Consider the following 21,650-nt stretch of genomic DNA (forward strand, 5'->3'; position numbering starts at 1 on the left):
TGCCCTTAGGGAGGAGAGCCGAAACCTTAAAGAAGAGCGACCAAGTTTGAAGGGAAACCAAACTGGGGAAACAGCTCTTGGTGCTCAGTCCCACCAGCCTCAACTGCTCCATCCCTGTGCTGGCTTTGCTGCAAAGATGTGCTTGGGGAGGAAGGCACCAAGTGTGTTTCCACTGCATTTAATTAAAAAGCAGATTGAATATTAGGCAGGAGAAGGTACTCCTGTTAAATACCCAAGGCCACACCAGGCATAGGATTTGCTACGCTTGCAGACTTTTCAGTGCAGTTTTGTGGGTTTTCTTCTGCTTCTTTTGCTTCCTTCCCCAACCCCCAGCCTCTTGTCTTTATTTCATTTCCACTTCGGGAAGAGGGGTAGAGGACAAGAGGCAAATAAAAAAACAAGGGGGGGGGGAGACATTTTTAATTTTAAATCAATGACTGAAAAAGAATAAAACTTTTTTTTAACAGAAGAAGGGCTTGTCATTAAGAAAAATAGTAACAACTTTCTCTTCCGGCTGCTGCCCCGAGGGCCTCTTCCCCGGCGCCCTCGGGAGTCTTCCCCTCGACGGGCTGTCCCGGGGGCTCTCAGCGCAGCCCCCCGTGGACGGCGGGACCCGCACACGATAGTGGTGAGCACTCTAGGCTTCCCGCGGCATCCCAGTGCGGGGGGTTGGCAGTGGGTCCGACTCCATGGGGTCCCCGCCGGCAGGGTGGCAAGCAAGCGGCAGCGGCGGGGCTCCCCTCCTCGTGTGTTTGGTTTTTTTTGGTTTTTTTTTTTTTAATTTTCAGACGTTAAATTCTTTTGCAAACATTCATGCCTTAGGAAGGGCTGGAACAAAGCTCAGCTGCTCCAACCGGTCGGACAGGTAAGCAGACTTGTTGACACCGTTATGTTTGCAGCACGCATGCTCCTTCCCAAGTTTCCTGGTGCATTTTTCTATTCCACCTTATGAAACTTTCCTCCCCCCCCACCCTCTCCCCTCTCCTCCCCTCCCCTTCCCCTCCCCGTGCCTCGGCGGCTCTGCCCGGTGCGTGCGGTCCCGCTCCCTCGGACGGCAGCGCAGCTCCCGCGCCCTGCCGGGCTGCGGGCGGGCGGCAAGGTGAAGCCGCCGCTTCGCTCCGTGCCCGGCCGTGCCCCTTGCCCTCACTATGCCCAGAGCCTTCTTGGTGAAGCGCCGGAGCCCGCAGCCGGCAGTGCGCAGCTGGGATGGGCTGCCCGACGAGGAGAGAGCCGACACCTACATCCCAGGTACGGCGCCGGCGGGCTGCCTGCCCGCACCCGTCGCTGCCGGGAGGAACGGAGGGAGCGGGGTCCTCGCCAGCCCCCGCGGGCTGCGGACGGTTAGAGTTGGGGAGAGGGCTTTGCTGGGACGAGGGAGCCACGAAGGAGCGGGCGTGCGGGCGGGCGGTGGCTTGGAGAGAACTGTACTAAACGCGGGGAGGGGGGGAAGTGGCCAACACTTGGGGGAAAACTCCCCTCCCATCGGCAGGGGTGCTGCCCCCGCCGGGAGATGCCTCCCCTATGACTGGCACCGTCTCCAACCCCGGGGATGGCGGGGCGGGGGGAATGTGTGTGTGCCTGGGAAGGTGGGAAACTTCGTTTGCATGAGAAAGGTGGCGGGGGGAGGACAAGGACGGACCCAGGGCGGCGGGGGTGATGTACTCTAGGCCTCCTCCTCCTGCCCTTGTCCGGGGTATAACGGGAAGGCGGCGGAGCTGGCTTGTTTGAACTTTGGGACCGTTCGTGTTTGAGTTTCCGATTGCAGCGTGAGCCTCGGATCCTCCCCCGCCGCTCGCGGGCCCGCCCGCAGGTTAAACACCGGGGCCCGGCGGCTCCCGCCTTCTGCGTCCCCTCCCCTGCCCCTGGCTCCGTGGTCCCCCCTCTTTATCGCGTCCTCACCTCGCTGCAGGGGGGATCGGCTGCGTGATGCTGGGCTATGAGGACAGCTGCAGCCTGGAGAGCAGCGGGAGCAGCGGGACCCGGGATGCTGAGCCCAGCGACCCCCCGACGCCCCAGCCTACCTGCGGCGACCTGGGCATGGCCGGAGGGATGCTGCTGGACCTGGCCGTCAAGCGCCCCGTGGTCAGGTCGAAAATCAAGGTAACCTCCTGCAACCCAACCATCTTACCACCCGTGATGGGGTGACCACAGTTCAAGGTCAAGGCTTCTGCTGATCGGGGACACCAGGTGCCAGCAGTCCCTTGGGCTGTCTCTGCAAGAGATGACAGCAAGAGGTCCGTGAACATGCTGGCCATAAGATGGCAGCTGCAGGGCAAGCTTCATAAGTGATATACTGTAATCTTCCAGTGCCCTTTGCCTTCTCTTATCCTTGCCTGGGACATGCTGCCCCTGACCTGCTTGGCTCGGGTCCCGCAGGAGCTCTGAACCCAGCCAGGAAGGACCAGCCCTGGCAGCTAGGAGTCATGCCCCATGGTGCGTGGGTGGATCTCATTCCTTAACATGGGGCCTCCTTAAAGACTGCCTTCTAGGTTGTAGTCAAGCCTTCACCAAGGGGGGCTGGGGTGAAGCTTCACACTGCTCCCCTACCCTCTTAACTTATCAAGATAGCAGCTAGTTAAAGGTTCTCCTCTGAAGCTGTGAAAGGCTGTTTCCACCCTGAGGTCGACTGGTGGCCTAGGGTGAAATGAAGCAATTATCTATCCACTGACTTTGTTGAAGAGCCGCTCTGCTGCAAGGGCAGGATCTCTGGGTGTCCCTTGGACAGAACCAGGAGAACAGAGCCGTGATTTCCCTCCCAAGGCTGAGAAGGCAAATTACTCATGGTGCCTCAGGTCCCCATGGTACTGAGAACTTAACACTGACCTCCCAAACAGCACTGAACATCCAGGGTCCCCTCAGCAGAAGTGGAGACAGGCCAACCCAGCCTAGGAAGGAGATGTGTTCACCGCTGGTAGTTAACGCCTCCTTAAACCCTGGCTATTGCTTCGCTGGACAGAGCTGTAAAAATTCCCATTGTCTCTGTGAGATGACAGACTTTCAATCATCATATTCTCATGATTAACATTATGTTTTCACCCTGGTTATATGCAGCTGCTTGAGGAGGAGTTATACCCCTGTTGCCCAACAGATTCTTCCCAGATGGCTCCTCCTCTAGTTTCACACCTCATGGTTTCACAGCTGCCGTTTTTTACAATTTCAAGTAGCACTGCTTCAGTAGTAAGCAAAGGAGGAGGACTAGGAAAAATAATTGGCTCTTCAGGAAAAAAAAACAACCAAATGTATTCCTGTCTTTGTGAAGAGCTTGCCCTGCTGCTGTTTGATTTTAACCTACTCTGTATAATTTAACCTGGGCTACGAGTAACTGTCACAGCATTCAACCCATTTCAGCAGAGTTGGGTTTTTCTCAGAGTTTCACAGAAACTCCTCAAAAGCACCATGAGGGCTGATGGATGTGTGTGCATGGTGCTGCCTGCTCTGCTGGCTTTCTCACATCCTGAGTGTCTATCAGTGAGCATGTCTCTATGTTCTCTCATGAATGGGTAAACTAGCAGCGAAGTATTTGCAACTTCCAGAAATTGAGCTTTCCCTCTGAGGAACGATCTTCCCCAGAGCTGAATCATCAATGTCTGCCTTCGTCAAGTTAGGTCATGGTGTTGGCACAATACTTTTGGTGCTAGGAGCGGGAATGAGATTACCCCTTAATGTCACTCTGCTGTTAATTAACGAGCCAGGGAGACCAACGGAAGGAAATTAGTGCCATTGTTTCAGTCTCTATTGAGTTAGCACAAGGTGCCTTAGGTTTATCTCTCCAACCCACTCTTTTTATCACTGCTGGGACCCATAGCAGCTGGAAGCATGATTAGCAAAGGCATCGCATGATACAACTTTCTCATACCTTGGAGGACTTCCCATCTCCATCCGGGATATTAGCTGAGTTCAGGAGCAAACATACAGGCGGCCCCACAGAAAGATGCTTGTAGCCTAAGCCCTTGTGCTTATGGATGTGACTGGACAAAGGTTGTTGCCTCTGGAAGGTATCCACTACACAGGCTTTGTTTTAATCACTGATTCTGAGCTGGTGAGCGTTGCATCAGTCCCACTGCACATTGATTGCAAATACCCCACTTGATTGCAAGGAAAATGTGAATGTTTCGTCCAGCAGGAATCTCCTGAATACTTTCACTTTTCATTTTTAATATATCCCAAGATTTTTTTTAATGCCACAACAAGCCATCCCTCCTTATTTTGGTTTTTTTCTTCTGCTGGTCTTCTGTTGTTCATCTCGATGCCCACTCACCCAGTCATCTTCCATTCCTCAGTTTACCACTGGCACCTGTAACGATGCTGCACTGCATAGCTGCGAGCTGTGTGGCAAAGGCTTTCGCTTGCAGCGAATGCTCAACCGTCACATCAAGTGCCACAGCCAAGTGAAGAGACACTTGTGCACCTTCTGTGGAAAAGGCTTCAATGACACCTTTGATCTGAAAAGACATGTCCGGACCCATACTGGTGAGAATGCGTTCCCTGGGGACTCACGGGAGGCTCTGAGGAGTAGGAGGTGGGAGAAGGGGTGAGGTGGAATAAGGACAAGGAGAGGGTGAGGGTAAGCTATCAAGACCATGATACAAAGCCCAGGTTGACAACGTTTGCAAAAAATAGTGGAGTTGCAGTGGAGGAAAGGGGAAGACATGAGTGTGGACAGAGAAAAATCCTGGGAATGATGAAATCTGAGAACAGCTAGTGAAATCTATGTGAAGTAGTGCGGGTGTACGCCTGACATCCAGACTCAATGCAGACACAGCCACATGCTGCAATGCCTGGGTCAGCAAGAGTGGGATAACCCACTGAGGATAACCTGCCTGGGATAACACGCCCGGGATAGCAAATCACCACACGTTATTGTGAGACCAGTGCACAAAGACAAGCAGAGCCAAGAGGTGGATGAAAGTGCTTTGCCCTCTAGAGGCAGTGAGCAGCAGTTTCCTGGTTATTTTTTTTTTTTGCTGTTGAGAACTTTCCCCGCTGGCTATTCCACAGGATGGGGTTGTGGCTTGCTTTTGGCACTGTCTGGAGAAACCAGAGTGTTGGTCATGCTGTGCCTGCAGCTTCTTTAGGGAAACTAGGCAACACACCTGACTTCTGCTAACCCTATATGCTGCATCCCTTCCTGATTTGGGCTACCAGCTCCTCCAACTCCCTTTTGGAGCTGTTTCCTTCTGCACGTCATGCTGTCCAGATCACTTTGACCACTGGCCTAAACCGTTTTTATTCACTTGTCATGTGGGGTCACAGCATGCATTAAAAATCAGGAGCAGTTGGTTGAAAATCACCTGACAGTGGTTCCTGCTCTTGCTCTTGTATTGCTCTCTCAGGCTGGAGGGATATGCTTTCTGTGGCCACTCTGCTGTGGATTGAGCTCCCGAGTCCATCCCAAATAGTGGTGGTTGTGTTTCTTTGAACCGGATCTGTTGCCTCAAATCCAGCTCACTGCTACAGGAGTGCTTATCCCAGCCTGGGGCAGGGAGAAGGCTGCCATTTTGATTTGCTTCCTTTTTCTTGGTGGAAGCAATGGCTTAAATAAATGTCAACCCCCATCCTCACCAAGGGTGCTGCTTTCTGGCAGGTCAGGTTGGCTGTGCTCAGCAGGCTTAGACTTTGCACTGCTGGGCACCCAGAAGGTGCATCCACCACATCTCACAGGCACATTCCATCTTTCCAGATATGTGGTTACCCAATGGGAGCTGGAGACTATGTGGGCTTGCTCTGCAGTGCCCTTTCTTTGGCTTAGACACCATTAACCAGGTGTCTAAACTGCTAGAGGTGGCACAAGTATAGTTAGTAGGTAGGAGCTGTTTCTTAGCAGTAGAACAATAGAACTCATAAAAATTATGCCCATTTCAATGGGAAGGCGTTGGCTAGAAGCCAATGTTTTGGGCTGTTTTGGTTTGTTTGCAAAGCTTTCATTTGGAAAGTAAAGCTGCTGGGTGTGAGCAGGGAACTACCACTGGGATATGGCTGAAGTGGGGAGTCAGTGCTTCTAAAAGAAGTGATTTTTTGATCTGTATCCTCATCCTTTGAGGCTAAGAAACTTAATCCAAGACAGTCTCTGTTCAGAAGCTGTGGTAGGTTAAGTAAAAATCTCTTTGCAGGATTAGAACCAATTTTGTGAAACACTGGAAGGGGAGAAGGATCCTTTTACTGGACAGGAGTGAAAACCCTGGAAATGTGAATCTTTTAGTTAGATTGTCCCCAAATTTACTAGAAGAAATCTGCTGTCACTATTTCTCCTCTCCATCTTAAAACTAGGATGAATGCACACATACACCGTATTTGCCTGGTGCCTTGGGTGATGGCAGGGGTGAGGGCTGGCTGCAGCAGTGGTACCAATACTGTATTGATGTGTATCTTTTCCAGGCTGAGATATGGCATCTCTGAAAGCAGTGACCTTCTTCATATCAAAATTGGTTGTTGTTCAGGAAAGCTGGGCTATATTTGAATATTAAAAAGAAGGCAAATGGACTGGAAGTGGTAGTTTGGGCTTTATTGTGTAGCTACAGGTGATCATCTACATGTGCTTTACTGGGTGTGGGTGTTTTCAGTGGAAACTGTAATGTAGCGTTTGAAATGAGACTGTGCAACAGTAGTGTCAGAGAGAGTAAAGGCATCCCAGTCTAGCTTCAAGGTATGAGCAGACTTAAACATTAAAAAGCATCTAAGATACATGGTAAAAGAAAATTTTAAAATGATTCCTAATTGATGAAGAGGTTCCCACAGTCCCGATGGGCTGTGCCATCCTGGCACTATCTTTTTTGTGCTTGTATGCATGCCTGTGGAGCACTGGAGCAGGCACCAAGGATGGTGCCTGCAGTTTAAACCTAATTGCCTTCAGAGGAGCATAAAACTGCACCCAGACTACCGTTTGTAAAAAATACATTTTTGTGTGTGAATCCTAATGAAGGTTTGGGCTTTCTCTCCAATTGCAGTTTAATGTAACTGAAGCAGTCTTACAGCAGTAGGCATTAGGAAACTTCAGTGTTGATAGTTAAATCCGGTGCACTGGGATGACCTCTTTTTACAAGACTTGCAAAAATGCAGTTGAGATGCTGCTTATTGGAACTTCTGTTTAGCTTGGATTTTTGGTAGAAGCATCAGCAACTGAGCGGTAACACAGTGCAATCACAAAGTTACATCTGTCTGAATGGACACACGTGCTTTGCCCATTTCTGCCTGGCTCACCATAGGTCTGATCTTCCAGATCGTCATGTATCACCTTCCATGGGGAAAAAAGGAGGTTAGGTAACTCCTTATATCAGTTTTAAGGCTGGTCTTTGCTTGAAAACTTACTGAGTCTACTAAGTCTACTAAGTAAAATTCCAGCTGGTTTAGGTTCTCTCAAGTATTGCTTAATCCTCAGCTATTTAAGTACTGGAGGGTTGTTGTTAAATCAGTGTTGATTGGTGGTAAAATGGATGTCCTTTACTGCTCAGTATTTCTGTAATGTTGGTTGTTTGTACTGAACGAAATTGCCCAGGCATTCAAATCACAAGCCAGCTCCTTCTGCCTCCTCTGGACACACACAGATTTATTTCACAGATTTATTTTGCAGAACATGCTGAGTTGGAAGGGACCCACTAGGATGATTGAGTCCAACCCTTCTTTCAACTTACTGAGTTTCTCTTCTAGAATTTGAGCTTGTAGTCTCAGTCATTGTACTTATTGTACAAAAGTGCTCTCACTCCTTTGAAGCACTGCAATAGTTGGGCATTCACAGTAGGCTGCCATTCACTGAAGCCTCAGTAAGTTTTGCTCACTAAAAGAGAAAAATCAAAATCTTACCAAGATAGAAGTTTTCATTCATTATAAAACCCAAAATGACAGGTTAGCTGAAATTTTTACCTAATCACAGGACTTCAAAAAGTCAAGAGATCTAAGAGTAAGTTTTGCAAGAGCTGTAATGGCGTCCTTAGGACCAAAGCACAGTTGGGACCCTGTTATCATCAGCATCTGCCTACACCTTTTCAAAACATTTCTAGGTTTTCTATGCCTAAATATGTCAACCCATTTCTGAAAATCTTAGCCTGAAAGTAGGATGTTTTATTTAGATAGGTAGTTCCTTGGGCTAGTAGCTCCCCGCTGCTACATATGTGCTCAGTAGCTGCCAGAGCCTTGCTCCTAAGCCAGTTTTAAGAAACGTAAATCAGAACAATCTTTTACTGTTGCAGGAATTCGTCCTTACAAATGTGAGGTTTGCAACAAAGCCTTCACCCAGCGCTGTTCCCTGGAGTCCCACCTCAAGAAGATTCACGGTGTGCAGCAGCAATATGCCTACAAACAGAGGCGAGATAAACTTTACGTGTGCGAAGACTGCGGCTACACAGGCCCCACGCAAGAGGACCTATACCTGCACGTTAGTAACGTTCATCCTGGAAGTGCTTTCCTGAAAAAAACCTCAAAAAAACTTGCAGCAGTTTTGCAAAACAAACTGAGCCCTGTCCTGCAGAGGAACTCCAAGGATGATGACAAAGATGAGTAATGCAGTGGATTACAGTGGTCTACAGGAATGAAGTTTACATGTAGGATGAGATATATATATATATTATTTTTTTAAAAACAATTTTGAAAAAAGTACCTGCAATTAAAGGGATGCTTTAGTTAATGGGACTCTCTTGTTGCTAGTAGAACCTCAACTGGAAAGAAATATTCCCATTTATGATGGAAACATCAAACTTTTTTTATCTGGTCCATAAAAATGGAAAGCTTGGAAGAGGCTGTCTGTCACCTCTCAGATGGAGTATTTACTGAACTGACATTTGGGCAATCTGTCTTCCGTTTCAGCTCTACCACACATCAGCTGCCACTAAGTTCACCTTTCCCCAGTGTATTTTGTAAAGTTAATTTCTGTTACCTCCTGTACCAATTACTTTTGAGAGGTTTGAGTGAAAAGTGCCAGGTAAGAACAGCTACTAGTACATTGTTCTATGCAAATTTAATTAAAGTGTCTTAAGAACAGGAGTACATTGTATTGGTAAATAAGTTAAAATGTGCAAATAACCTTAACTCTGCCCCCTGTGCAGTAGCTAACAATTTATGGAAGGGTGATCCAAGGTGAGTTGAAACTCTTCTGAAAGGATGCAGAACTTTTCCTCCCAAACTTTCTCTGCTGGCAAATTACATTATTCCAGGGCAGACTTTTGGTTTTGATTTAGGTATTTTAAGCCATGAACTTACTATTATGTTTAGATGCAAGTGGAACCTTAACTCTGATGTTCCTGGTCTTGTCTTGCTTTGAGGATTATTACCACATCCTTTTAACATACATCAATATCGACCTAGAAACCCAAAGAAAACTTGAAGATAAGTATTTTCTGTCATGATGAAATGCAGTTTTGTCTCTATTTTGTGGGGGGGGGAGGGATGTTTGGGGATTTTTTTTGTTTTATAATCAAATGCTTCTTCACTAATACAACAGAGCAGTGCAATGCAGTGAAAAGGGGGACTTAGCCTGTCTCTGCTTCACGAGATCACTGCAAAACTGCAGGCATGAATCTGGCTGGTCATCTGTATCCACTGTCAGTTTAGAAGGGTCCTAGTGAGACTGATGCTACCAGGGAAGGATATGATGATGATGAGGGACTGGTACTACCTCTCTGTGCTTTTGGATTTCTGTAGTCCCACTCCAGCTCCTATTGACCCAGGACAGTTAGGGTAGCCTGTGGGGACTATTGAGTGTGAATTTAGAGATTTAAAAAAAAAAATAAAGCTGTACATTTGGGGAGGATATGCTGTATTCTATATATGTTGAAACAACAGCTGAAATTAAGCCACGTAAAATACAGAGTCCAGCATAGCCAGTACTTTCATAGTCATTACTGCTAAAATGAGAGATTCTGAGCAATTTTGCAAGAATTTTAAAAAGCTTTTCCATTTGCTTCAGTTTTCTAAGGCATCTGCTTGGGTTTTTGTGGGGAAAAGATTCTAAGGGTTTTAAAGCATTCCTAATGATATTAATACTTTATTCAGCACAACTGTTGGTGCCTGGGACCTTGAAAGCAAGGATAATAAAGTGATGCTACTGTGTTAAGAACAAACTTGTCATTCTATGTAGCAGGAAAGTTCACAGGATAATAAATGAGAAGTTGCTGGGAAAAAAAGCATCTGAGGTAAAGTAGAAGATCCTGACTTTGCAAAAAGCTTATGCACTGATCCCCAGTTCTTTGGATATCATGCCATTACAACTGAACAGTATAAAGAGAAGGTTGCTCGCTCTGAACAAAGCTTGCTTGATGGCAAATAGTCACAAAACTGCTGGGCTAAGGAAAGCATTAACAGCTAGTTCAGCCAGTTGTGCTGGTGGGACTCCTCCATAACCTGCTCAGTGAGGCCTCAGTCATGAAACTGCTGAGTTCTGCTCCAGGGCAGGACTGTTTAGGACAGTCCCTCTGAGCAAAGAGACTAGTGTTCACCTAACTGCACAGGATTTGTGTGCTCAGCTCTGCTGAAACCTCAGTCCTTACACTGGTGCAGTGGAGCCAGGGCTGAAACTCTCCCTTTGCAACTAGAGACACATTTTGTGTGTGTACGTATGTGCATGGGTTGTTTTTTAACCCCTCCTGTAGCACATACTGGTTTTGGTCTCCCTCCTGTATCACTGCCAGGGCAAATCCCTGTGGAAAGAACCACAGGCACACTGAGGTGGCCACAGAAAGCACTCACAGTAACAGAGAAAGGGAGAAGTTAAAAAAGTAAAAAAACCCTCTCTGGATGGAGAGCAAAGCTCTGAAAAGCTGCATGTTGTAGCTGAAGTAACTGCCCTGATTGCCTGGCAAGTTTTTCTGCAGAGGATAATGCCCTGTGCACATCAATTTAACAGTCTGGCAAGTCAGTTTAAACTGATCACAAAGTGGGTTTGGGTTTGCGTGACACTTGCAATGGCCACCTGCCAGTTCTGTTACGGGACAAACCAGTGCTAGCCTGTGCCACTACAGAAATGCTCCAGAGCTTACCCAGGGATGCCTGAGGCAGCCACGCTTTCAGAAGTGCCTGACACGAGTGACTTCGACCACTGCTGTCTTTGAAGACTGCCTGCCTTCTCCTGGGTCTCTGAGGGTATAGACTCAGCCAAGACTTGATAGGTTTACAAACCAACACTGCTGGCAGCCTTCCACAGACAAGGCTTTTGTTAAACAAACAAACAGACGAAGCCAACAGGTGCCCACACTGCCCAGGCTCCAGACTTGTCCTTATTTGTTAGGGGGCAGGATGAGTTTGAACATTTACATGGTTCAGAGACATCTAACGGCTGTATGACACACTGACAGAGAAAGCAATCCCACCCAAACATTGCCCAACTGTTCCCTACTAGCCTGATCTATCAAATCTCAATCAACACAGGGATTTCAGCCCATTTTATCACCTCCTGCTACTGCCCAGGGATCTTATCTCTTGCTTAAACCCACCCTCTTTGTATCTATGGAGCTATCTTTCACAGAAAACTGGCAGTGTTCGGTGACACTGAACCATCCACTTGCTAAAATTCTGTGATCTGGGAAGACACTTGTAAAACAGGTAGAACTTCTGAGAGCTTGTGCTGTGTCTTCCTGGTTAGTCATCTCTGAACCCAGTTTTTCCATCCCCATGGTTTGACTTTTTAGATAGAAATCTAATTAAGCACAGAGTAATCATAACATCACTAGACCAGGTTTGAATAAGTAAGTACCACTATAAGTTTCATTGACACATTTCCCTGGATCAGTAGTATGGAGGAGCACCAGATCACTATAGCTATTTAAGTTTCTTCAGCAGCAAGCCTGTCCATTTTTTTTTTAGGTATCATTCTGGCTGATTTTTTTGAAGCTTATGGGTTGGTCATATTTTTATTTGTAATCTGCAGTGGTATTGTGAAAACTCATACATACAATTTGGATAAAACAATGAGAATGAGGGAAAAAGCTTTCCAGGTGTATAACACACAAAGCAATACTGCCTGACATCATCAAGGCTTATTCTATGTCTTACAGACTTGATTTTATAAGCTTAAAAATTAACTTCTGTTTCAAAATATTTATTCAGAAACTTATCTGAAAAAAAAACCCAAAACAACAAACACAAACCCACAAAAAAACCACCCTCCAAAAACCAACCAGCAGCTCTTCATCCCTCAGAATGCCTGGCTTCACAGCCACAAGCCTGCTTTTATACAAAAACCCATGTGCACTGGCGTACACACTCACTTGACACTGGAGATCCTTCCACCTGGGTGGGCTCATTGTCGGCTCAGACCCACACAAAGTCAGGAGAGCTCAAGGCAGTTGCAGCCTCGGCCTGCACAGAGCTCACAAGCCTAAGTACAGAGCCCATTTCTTCTGTGGGCTGCACAGGCTGTACGTTAAGAAACCTGTAGGAGGAGCCACTACGAATAGCCAAACTCCCCACCTTTCAGAAAACTTGCTGGAAATTTCTAAGAGTATTGTTTACAATTCTGCTCCTCTCTTACTGAGCCACTTCTGTTAAATTATCATTTTGCTGTAGTATATTAAACAAGACTTAATGAGAACTTTCATTATAATTCTTAGCACAGGTCTTCCAGTTGTGGTTGTAAGAAAATCCACAAATAGTAACAAGCCTGTTAATAGAGACCTTTGACATGAGCAAGAACTAAACTGACTGAAATCCAGTCTACTATATCAATTCTTTATCATTTGCATTTCCCTCAGCTCAGACAATGCAGATGTCCTTTTGCTTTAGTTCACCAACACTTTCCAAAGTTTTAGTTCTGCAACAATTTTTTTCTCAAAAATTACCAAAGAAGGATGACTTCATTGAACAGTTTTACTTGATAATAAAAACTTTTCTATAAACCTTAGATTGTATAAACTGTGTGGGGGGGAAAACACAGGCTAAGTAAGTTGACTTTGTCCTGCACGGACCATTGAAGTCACCTACAACATAAGCAAATACATATTCTCCATTCGAAATTCACACATGGATTTTTTTTGGTTTTTGGTTTTCTTTATGGTGGAAAAATTTCTTACCCCTGATGGTAAGAAATTAGCCAAAGTTATTAAAAAAAGAATAAAAGTGGTATACATAAACAAAAGTCTTGTTTTGTCTCTGTGCTCAGACCACTTGCTGCTTCTTCGTTTCTTCTCAGTTTCTGTCCATGTACTCTTCAAGGCGCAAAAGCCACTTATTCCAGTACTGTGAGCACAGATCAGGATCCATGAAGTGTGGATGCGCAGGGGAGCCATTCTTATAGGCAACCACGATGAGTCCACAGCGAACCTACATTCAAAAACAGAGTGCTGTCAGAAATTCAACATTCAGATAACATTCTAAGAACTAAACCTAACTACAAAACATAACAACACATACATTTGTTTCTTAAATAAGAAATGGGGAATAAAAAAGGGCAATAATTCACCATAAAATACTTGGAGACTAACAGTCAAATGCTCCAAAAACCCAGAGACCAAAGCTCCAACCAGAGGACATGAACTTTGACTATGAATGATATTTAAACCTTGTAGATGGTGGTAAAATCCCCAGTGACTGATGAGGTTTTGCCTGGGGCCACATAACCAGACTGATGCAGTCTCCGGCATCAGTCTGAATGGAAACAGGTACTTAGGTATGTTCAGACATTCTTCATACCTGACAAATCCAAAATCCCAAATCAATCCCAAACAGCCAGTGCTAGTGGGGGGGCAGGAGGCTAATAGCAGAATTCCAGAATTACTGCCCACACTTCCCTCTGTTAAGTGCTTGTGTTTACTGACCTCTGCACTATTCTAGAAAGTCTTTTGCACAACCTATGAATTAACCTGCTCTCTTCTGCTTCATATTTTCCCTCTTCAATGTTTGTATTGAATCCTTCAGGCCAAGCAGGCTAGAATTGCATTTGGAGTCTTTAAAAACATTATTCCACTGTCTTCTGATTAAGTGATTCACAACACACTGCTTTCCCCAGATGAAACACGGTACAGCTTCCAAAGACCAAGTCCATCATTTAGTCCCTCATTTGTTAGTGCGATACAGCAACACATGATGCAAGCAAGGCCCTCCCACACCATTTTCCTGTTTGCAGGCTCTTTTGCTTTATTACTTCTCCTGCCCCTTCCTACTCTTGACACAAGTAAAAACCACACAGAACAAAGCACAGGGGACTGCCCACATGCCAAGTCACTGTGAGTTCATCTGACCTCCTAAGACTCTGAGCTTCCCTTGGTCCCACTGAGCAGGTCCTTAAAATCACTGAAAATACACTGCTGACAGCCAAAGGCAGCAGAATTAGCAGGAGTAGCAGAATTATTTCACAGTATGTCAGCTTAACCTGATCTAAGACTGGGCTCCTTTGTCACAAATCCTACCAACAATTCCATGATGGACAGCAGGTTCTAAAGGCAGTAGGCAGGGACAAATGAAGATGACGTGGGTGCTGCTACTTGTCTTGGGAGGTAGTAGGCCTACTGACCTGGAAGTCATAGTTGGCATCATGATTTATGGCTCCAATATATGCTGCAACCTGTAATGGGTTGTCATAAGTATTCTTCAGAAACGGCTTTGGTTTCTCTGAAGTTTTCCAGTCAATCACACACAATTGGCCTCTGCATAAGAGAACAAGATAGGACAATGTTTTAAACTTAAGTAGTCACAAGTAAGAAATGAGGGATGAGACAGCACATAAAGACCTATCACACTCAGCCTGTTTCACCCTGATGTCATGTTGCTCATTCTTATGTCTAAATATTTCTCTTCACACTGGCAGTTTAGATCTCAAAAACTAACACTTACTAATATCTGCTGCAGTTCCTGGCAAATGCTGACAATCAATTAACCCTGTCCCACTCACACCCTACTCCAGTAAGGAACTCTCCACAAGAAAAAACCAGCACTTCTGGTACTTCTGTCATCAGGTTCATCCAGGGGAGTTAATCTGTTTTGCTGGTCCTGGAGATCTGCCAAGCTTCCCCCCAGCCATTCAACAACATACCAGCTGCAGCCTGGGACATGGCTTCCCATACACCACAGACATTACAGGTGCCTTAGGGTAGAGGAACCTCACCGATACTTCGCCACGCAGTCTACCAGGCCCAGATACTGAAGGGTCCCGTGATGAACTCCACTTTCCAGAGCTTTCACTTCGCTGATATCTTCTAAGACATGTTCCACACTTGATAAGTAACCAGAAATAACACCATCTTCACTCTTCTCCTTAACTGCCATCTCTTCAGACAGGAATATAGATTCCAAAGCTGAATGAAAGAGTTCTCCTTGGAGGAAAAGATCTGAGAAAAATAGGAAAAAACACATTTTAGACACTACTTTAGATTCATATTCTACATATTATACAATGAAGCTCTTAAATCAGTCCTGTTTTTTGTGCTGAAAGCTTGAGGATGTGGGGAGAAGGGAGACAAAATAAATTGTCAACAGTGAAATTAGTATCTCTTATATTAATATTACTTTACTTTTTAGTCTCACTAATTACTCAGAAACAAAATACGAGTTTTAATTTATTGTATACAAAAGCATTTGTGAATTTCTAGGAATTAAAAACATTCTTGGCTGCTTTTGCTGCACTTGCTTATTCTGCTGTATCAGTTCATTTGAATGGAACTGATCTCATGAAACGAGTGGGCACAGTTCTAGGAGTAAGGGCTTATCTCAGAAAGATAAATTTTCAACTGTTATATAAGGTTTGTTATGCCACCTTATCCATTGACGTGCTTAGTAATTAAAAAAGCATAATCACAGGATATTAGTTTTAAAAAGCAAAAAGCATAATAATTCATGTAAGGAGCACTTGGGTACTTATCAACCTCACTACTTACTATCCCCTAGGTCCTCCCAGATCCCTTTCAGTCCTGTAGCTTGGAGGAAATCACCTTTGTATGTCTTATGAAATGAAAACCTCTAAATGCATGGAAATTTCATGGAAGAGGCTGCGCAGACTGGATGAACTAAACAGGTAATGAAAAACTTCACCATAAATAGCAGGATATATTGGTTTTTAAACACTCAAGATATAATTTCAAAATGCCTATTTCCATCTTGTTACAAAGTAGCTTTGTATCTGCAAAGAGGCTCAGTAATATCAGCTGGAAAATATCTACTTGTAAATAGGTATTGGCAAATAGAGAAACAGAGGCAGACAGGATCGAGTCTACAGTCTAATACTCATTTCCCACAGATTTCTAAATCCATTTTAATGGTTTTAGAACAAAGACCAGAGCTTAGGCTCATTGGTAACAGGTACACTCACAACATGCTCTCATGAAATGGAAACAACTTAAAGAATTTCCAAAATGCTTGACCTGTAGGGCCTGATACTGCCACTGTTAGAATATACCTGCCAGTTAAATTCTAATGCTTCTACTTTGCAATGGCACTGTGGTTAGACTTACTTTTGGTATACTTTTCAAAACCATCTTTTCCAAGTTCCACTATCATTTTCTGCTTCCATCTTTCTAGATAAAAGACTTGCTGTGGAGAGAGAGTTTGTTGAAGAATATGGGTAACACTGGGCATTTTCATTTTTTGTAACATGATTTTCCTGGGCAGGTTTGAATCACTGTTGAGAGGGGAAATTCTCTTGTCGGTGTTTATTAAAGGAACCCAGTTCTTGGGAGTCTTTGTTCCAGCTTTAGCTGGAGGTCTGTGTTTATCCGGTGGCCCATATAACAAATTGTCTTCTTCAAATATTGTCTCTGGTGTTTGGGCGCTGGTTTTGTAAGATGTAACAGAGTAGACCAAGTTTTTGTACTTTTCTTGGTCAACTTGTTCATAACTGTTTGCTTTTTTCTTTTTACTACAAATACATGCAGAAGTAGCCAGACATGAATATGGGAATTGCTTTTGACAAAATGGTATTTGAAAAAGCATTTCCAGTTTCCCTGGTTTCCTGGACAGTATCTGTAGGAATTGCATTCTGACAAGAAGTGTTTGTGAATGGTTAGAGTTTTCTTTCTTCTGTCAGGAACATCTGGAGGTTACAATATTTTCCCCCTGTAGAAAAAGACATATTTGATTTCCAGAATCATAAAACTTTACCACCATCTTATTTTTGCCCTTGGCCAAACAAAGAATTGCTACAGTCAAAGTGTCCTCATATACTTCATGCCACCAAAACATCTTCAGATAAATAAGAGAAAGAACCAATAAGCAATGAAAAGAGGAAACAGTCCTGAAAAGAACAGGTACTGGTCTGCAAAATCTGAAACGGGGCAAGCACATAAGGATGTTGCAAGTAGCAAAAGCTGCAGCAGAGTGCATTCCGACAGGAACCGTATCATAACTGCCGTGAAAGTAAATACAAAAACCAGATCTGCCACAAACAACCCCTCAAAAGAGGGAGAGTGAAATTAAAAAAAAACTACACAGAAGAGAATGAAGCAAATCTATTGCTATGAGGTTTAAAAACTTTTACATTTATAGTGAATGCCCAGCTTAAGGGGACTGTGGGGACAAGGTACCTTATGGAGAATAAAACCATGTTTTTCTTTTGTAGGAGAAAGCAGACAGCAGCAGTACATACAATTGTGAGACCTGAGACTAAGAAAGCCAAAAGAGAAACCATATGTACTTCAAATATCTTCAGACTCAAAGAAATCTTTTAAAGTTCAGAATAAAATACAAAAGTATTTTTCTAAAGTGAGTTTCAAATATAGTTCTGTTTTGAGACACTTAGGAAATTTAAAGGCAAGAACAGTATACCAGCAATACTGTACTGCATGGTAACTGCAGTGCTAAGTCCTAGGAAAGTTTTTGCACATGGCTAAAATATAACACCTGCATAGTGGCATTTCACTCAACATTAAATATATGCAGAACTGAGGCCCTACTCTCCTACTGAAAGTTATCTGCTTACCATTAGAAAGCTCCCTCCACCCACTGCAAAGAAAGAATCTGCCAGCTACCATCAGCATTCTGTTCCAGACAATACTTTCACGTTATTCTTTACCTTCCCCACACTCCTTAAACAGCACTTCACACACTGCCCGAGCTGTGCATGCCACAGAAAACAAAAATGCACTATGGGGAGTTATTTTGTATGGACAGATCCCATGCTCATGCACAACTGCTGTGGGGGTGTACGCATCTGTCACACAGAACAGTTTCCAAAAATGGGTTTGTACTGGCTGCAGCTGATTAGATCAAAGCATCTCATAGCAAGAGGTTGAGACTTTGGACTTGGTTTCCATAAATATTGTTGTTCATCTGTAAAGGACAAAACCATCCAGCTGAACAAATTTAATCAGGAGTAGGCAGATACACTGCTCTTTTTCTTCACTGGCTTTACATTTTCACACTGACCTAGTATGATCCAGGCAAATCAAAACTGTTCTGTAACCTGATGGCATGCAACCTGATACAAAAGTAACCTCTCAAAAGCAAATCCAAACCAGGAAAACACAATAAGAACTTTGTCTCCTGTAGCCCTAGCATTTGTGACCCAGTACCAGGTGCCCTGTAGGCAAATTTGCCATCCTGTTGTCAAACGGTCTCACTCAGTCTTTAGTAAGGGCTTCCTGTAATTACAATGCATATCAATCAAAACAGTTAATGATTTTAAAACTGCATCTAGGTCCATAAGAGAATAATAGAGGAAAATAATGAAAGTACCAACTAGTTAGTTCTGCTACTGACTTTTTACAGTCTGATTAGGCATAAAGCAAGCCACCTCACAAGGGAAACCTTACCAGTTAAGATACTTTGAATATATCACTTCCCTTTTTTAATAATTACATTATATTTAATATCAAAGAAATTCTAAAACTGCTTTCCTTATCCAGCAGAACTGGGTTGGGTAGAGTTGCACTTGTTCTCTCATTTTTCAATATTCAACAGCAAGAATGGATATGATCACCTGAGCATCCTCTGACCTTCAGATTCCTGTAAAAACTACTCTCCTGCCTGCACAACAGAAAAGCATAGTTAGGTGCACTATGAAAGGACAAACGAGACAATTAAAACCATTTTACTGCCACAAAAGTATGCAAGTTCTGCCAAAAAATAGAAATACCTGCTTTAGACAGTTTACACAGCAGTAAGAAATTGGACTATGTGTTTTGTAACTGAAGTCCTGCCCTGCTTCATTTTATGGACATGTGAGGAAGTTTTACAAATTTTTGTGAAACATAACCAAATATCATGTTTCCTGTAATTTCTTAAATGATGTCATAAACTGTTTCTACAGCTCAGCTTGCTAAAAATTTGTAACAGCATAAAGAGGTAGTTTTTACATTATACATGTCTCAGTTCTTCAGTTCACCCTGGCTTTTCAGTCAGTGAATTTTGTGTGTCTTCACTATTACTGCCAATTGATTCAAAAAATATAAGAAGCTCCCCATGTTTTGTCATTTCACTATCATGAAGCAGCTCTCTTCTGCAAACCTGCTACACCAGGATTTGCAGCAACTCATTCTTCTCAGAGACTATCACATTTTTAATAGATTTTTCAGTGTTGGAATGGGATTGGTTACCTGGCAGAATGTGCCCTTTGCTAAAAAAGAAATAATGAATGATGGTATCACATTTCAACAGGTGTCAGTTTGCTGTAGGAGGTAACAAAAAACAGTAGAAGCAGCAAAGAGATATATAAAGGTGAGGCTTTAATACTGTAAGAATATTGCTTCACTGTATTTTTTAATCATAAAAAGCAGTGCAAAAAAATTAATCTCTCCTCTCCTGAGATTTACCTCTAAATAAAGCTGTGATTTAAAATAAACCAGGAAAAATATACTCTTTTTCCAATGTAATAGTGTCCAAGCTTGTAGTTTCTTGGGCTATTGTTTGAAGACCATTAACATGTGCATTAATGGTCATTGTGTATGTGCATTAATCAGAACAGAACACATGTTGGGCCAATGACTGTGTATTTGTTACATCAGCCAGAGCACAAAAAAAAAAAGTTTATTCTGGCTTTTTGTCAGCTGCAGGAAGCAAGATGATACCTGATTTAGCATAAAGTTCATTTGCAGTAAGCTGCCCCCTCAACATTTTTTAAGGAATACATTTATACCAGCTCAGTGTTTTGAACCATGGGGCTATTGAAATATGGAATATTATGAGCTCTACAGCTAATTAACTGCAACACTGATGCAGTGCCTCAGTGATTAGTATAAATTTTGATTTAACAGCATATATTACACTGGAGTAATACCTGTGGAAATGTTTGTGCACTCTATGAACTGAACCACCAGGAGAGTCTGTCTGCTGCTGTCCTGTTTTACAAAAAGAAAGAGGTTCTAGGATTGCTAAGAAATAAGGAACACTTGTGTCCAGCTAAATAAAAAATCATGTGCTTTTCAATAAATCACAGTGGCATTTCTGTGCAAATAACTTACATTTACAAGAAAGAAATGGAGTTGGAGTGGTTTGGATCTACTCTTGCCCCTGAAGAACAGAATTTAATTGATATTTCCCTCTGGGGAAGTGTCTCCCTTCTCTCTGAAAGGGTTTGTGGTTGAAGCCTGGCAGAATTACTTCAAGTGTTGCATGATGAGCCACACTGGAGGAAAGAAAAGAGGAAAAAAAAAGCAGGACTTAACTTTCCCAAGCAAGTTGACTTTGCAGCTCCAACAATAACTGAGCTAACAAAACTGAGGAAATTTTTCCCCGGATAGGAATGAGTGGCTTAACAGAAGAAAATAAAAAAGATTACTTAAGAAAAATTTCACATCTATAAAAACCTACCTCTAATTATGGTTTCGGAAAATAACCACCATGGTTTTCTCTCCACAGCCACCTGTCCAGCAAACAAAAGCACTAGCTTACTTCAGAGATAAGAAAGAGCCCCACTAAACGCAGCTACAGATCTGTTGCCCTGTGTCCCTAACTCCAGGAGAACAGATGCACTGATGAAGGTATAACTTTAAGTTAACATCACAGGCTTTTCTCTTGAAGAAGTATTACTAAGTCATGTAGAAAGGCAACAGTACCCTACATTCTCTTTCTCTTTTTTTCTGGCTACAACTTAATAAGGCAGGGCTTTGACAGTTGTATCACTTTTAGAACCTTACACACTTGCCCAGTCCCTGCCCCCAACCTCTTCTCCTTGGTTCCCTGCAGTTTGTAAACTAAATTATTGAACCTATCCAGGTTAAAAATACACCTCCCTCTTTTGGGACGTTTAAAGCATGGAGAGAGAAAATTTAGCAACCCAGTTTAAAGCACAAGCCCACAGAGCTACACCGAAAAAAGTTCAAGCTTCATTCCCAGCTCAGCACTGGGAATGGAATTAGTGGGAAACAGGGCTGTAACACGACGTCAGCGTTTCTGGCGATCTGTGAGAGCTGAGCTAACACCGGTGACCACCGGCAACGTTTCTACATGGGCACCAGACGTCCGGAAACGCGACAGGGCCAGATAGCCCACTCTTGTGCAGGGCTTCTCTCTCGGACAAGTCACTCGGGACAAGAATTCCCGCTGAACGCGGGCATACCCACCTAGCCACGGCAGCCCGGCCATGCGGCCCCCTCGGTGAAAGACCCGGGGGCAGGGCGAGCAGGGTTCACCCGCCAGGGGTGCAGGGTGGGCTAGGCTCGCCTTCCTTTCACTCGCTCTCATGACCCCCCGGCCCAGCCCCAAGGCGCTCACGACCCACGGACCCGCGTTACCTCAGACACACTTCCCGCCACCGCCGCGGGAAGCAGCACGCAGGCGCGCTCCGCCCGACGCCGCCGTCGCGC

At 44.1% G+C, this 21,650-nt stretch overlaps 2 protein-coding genes across 2 annotated transcripts; one reads left to right on the forward strand and one right to left on the reverse strand.

Moving 5' to 3' along the window:
• The first annotated feature begins 974 nt into the window (after positions 1–974).
• Positions 975–10,675, forward strand: OVOL2 (ovo like zinc finger 2). Its single transcript, XM_051792707.1, has 4 exons — positions 975–1,248; positions 1,910–2,100; positions 4,281–4,470; positions 8,184–10,675. Exons 1-4 carry the CDS (start codon positions 1,149–1,151, stop codon positions 8,492–8,494), a joined length of 792 nt encoding a protein of 263 aa, XP_051648667.1. The 5' UTR covers positions 975–1,148; the 3' UTR covers positions 8,495–10,675.
• A 1,124-nt stretch (positions 10,676–11,799) lies between these two features.
• MGME1 (mitochondrial genome maintenance exonuclease 1) lies at positions 11,800–21,650 on the reverse strand. The gene is made up of 9 exons (XM_051792704.1): positions 21,579–21,650; positions 20,656–20,707; positions 20,307–20,470; positions 20,123–20,183; positions 18,827–18,873; positions 16,365–16,965; positions 15,023–15,245; positions 14,432–14,564; positions 11,800–13,242 (listed from the first exon to the last, which is right to left on the reverse strand). The coding sequence occupies exons 6-9, from the start codon at positions 16,885–16,887 to the stop codon at positions 13,108–13,110; spliced, it is 1,014 nt and encodes a 337-aa protein (XP_051648664.1). The 5' UTR covers positions 16,888–16,965; positions 18,827–18,873; positions 20,123–20,183; positions 20,307–20,470; positions 20,656–20,707; positions 21,579–21,650; the 3' UTR covers positions 11,800–13,107.

Source organism: Manacus candei, unplaced genomic scaffold (genome assembly GCF_025592945.1).
Source record: "Manacus candei isolate 608988 ecotype Guabito, Panama unplaced genomic scaffold, ASM2559294v1 h1tg000035l, whole genome shotgun sequence".
Classification (NCBI taxonomy): Eukaryota; Metazoa; Chordata; class Aves; order Passeriformes; family Pipridae; genus Manacus; species Manacus candei.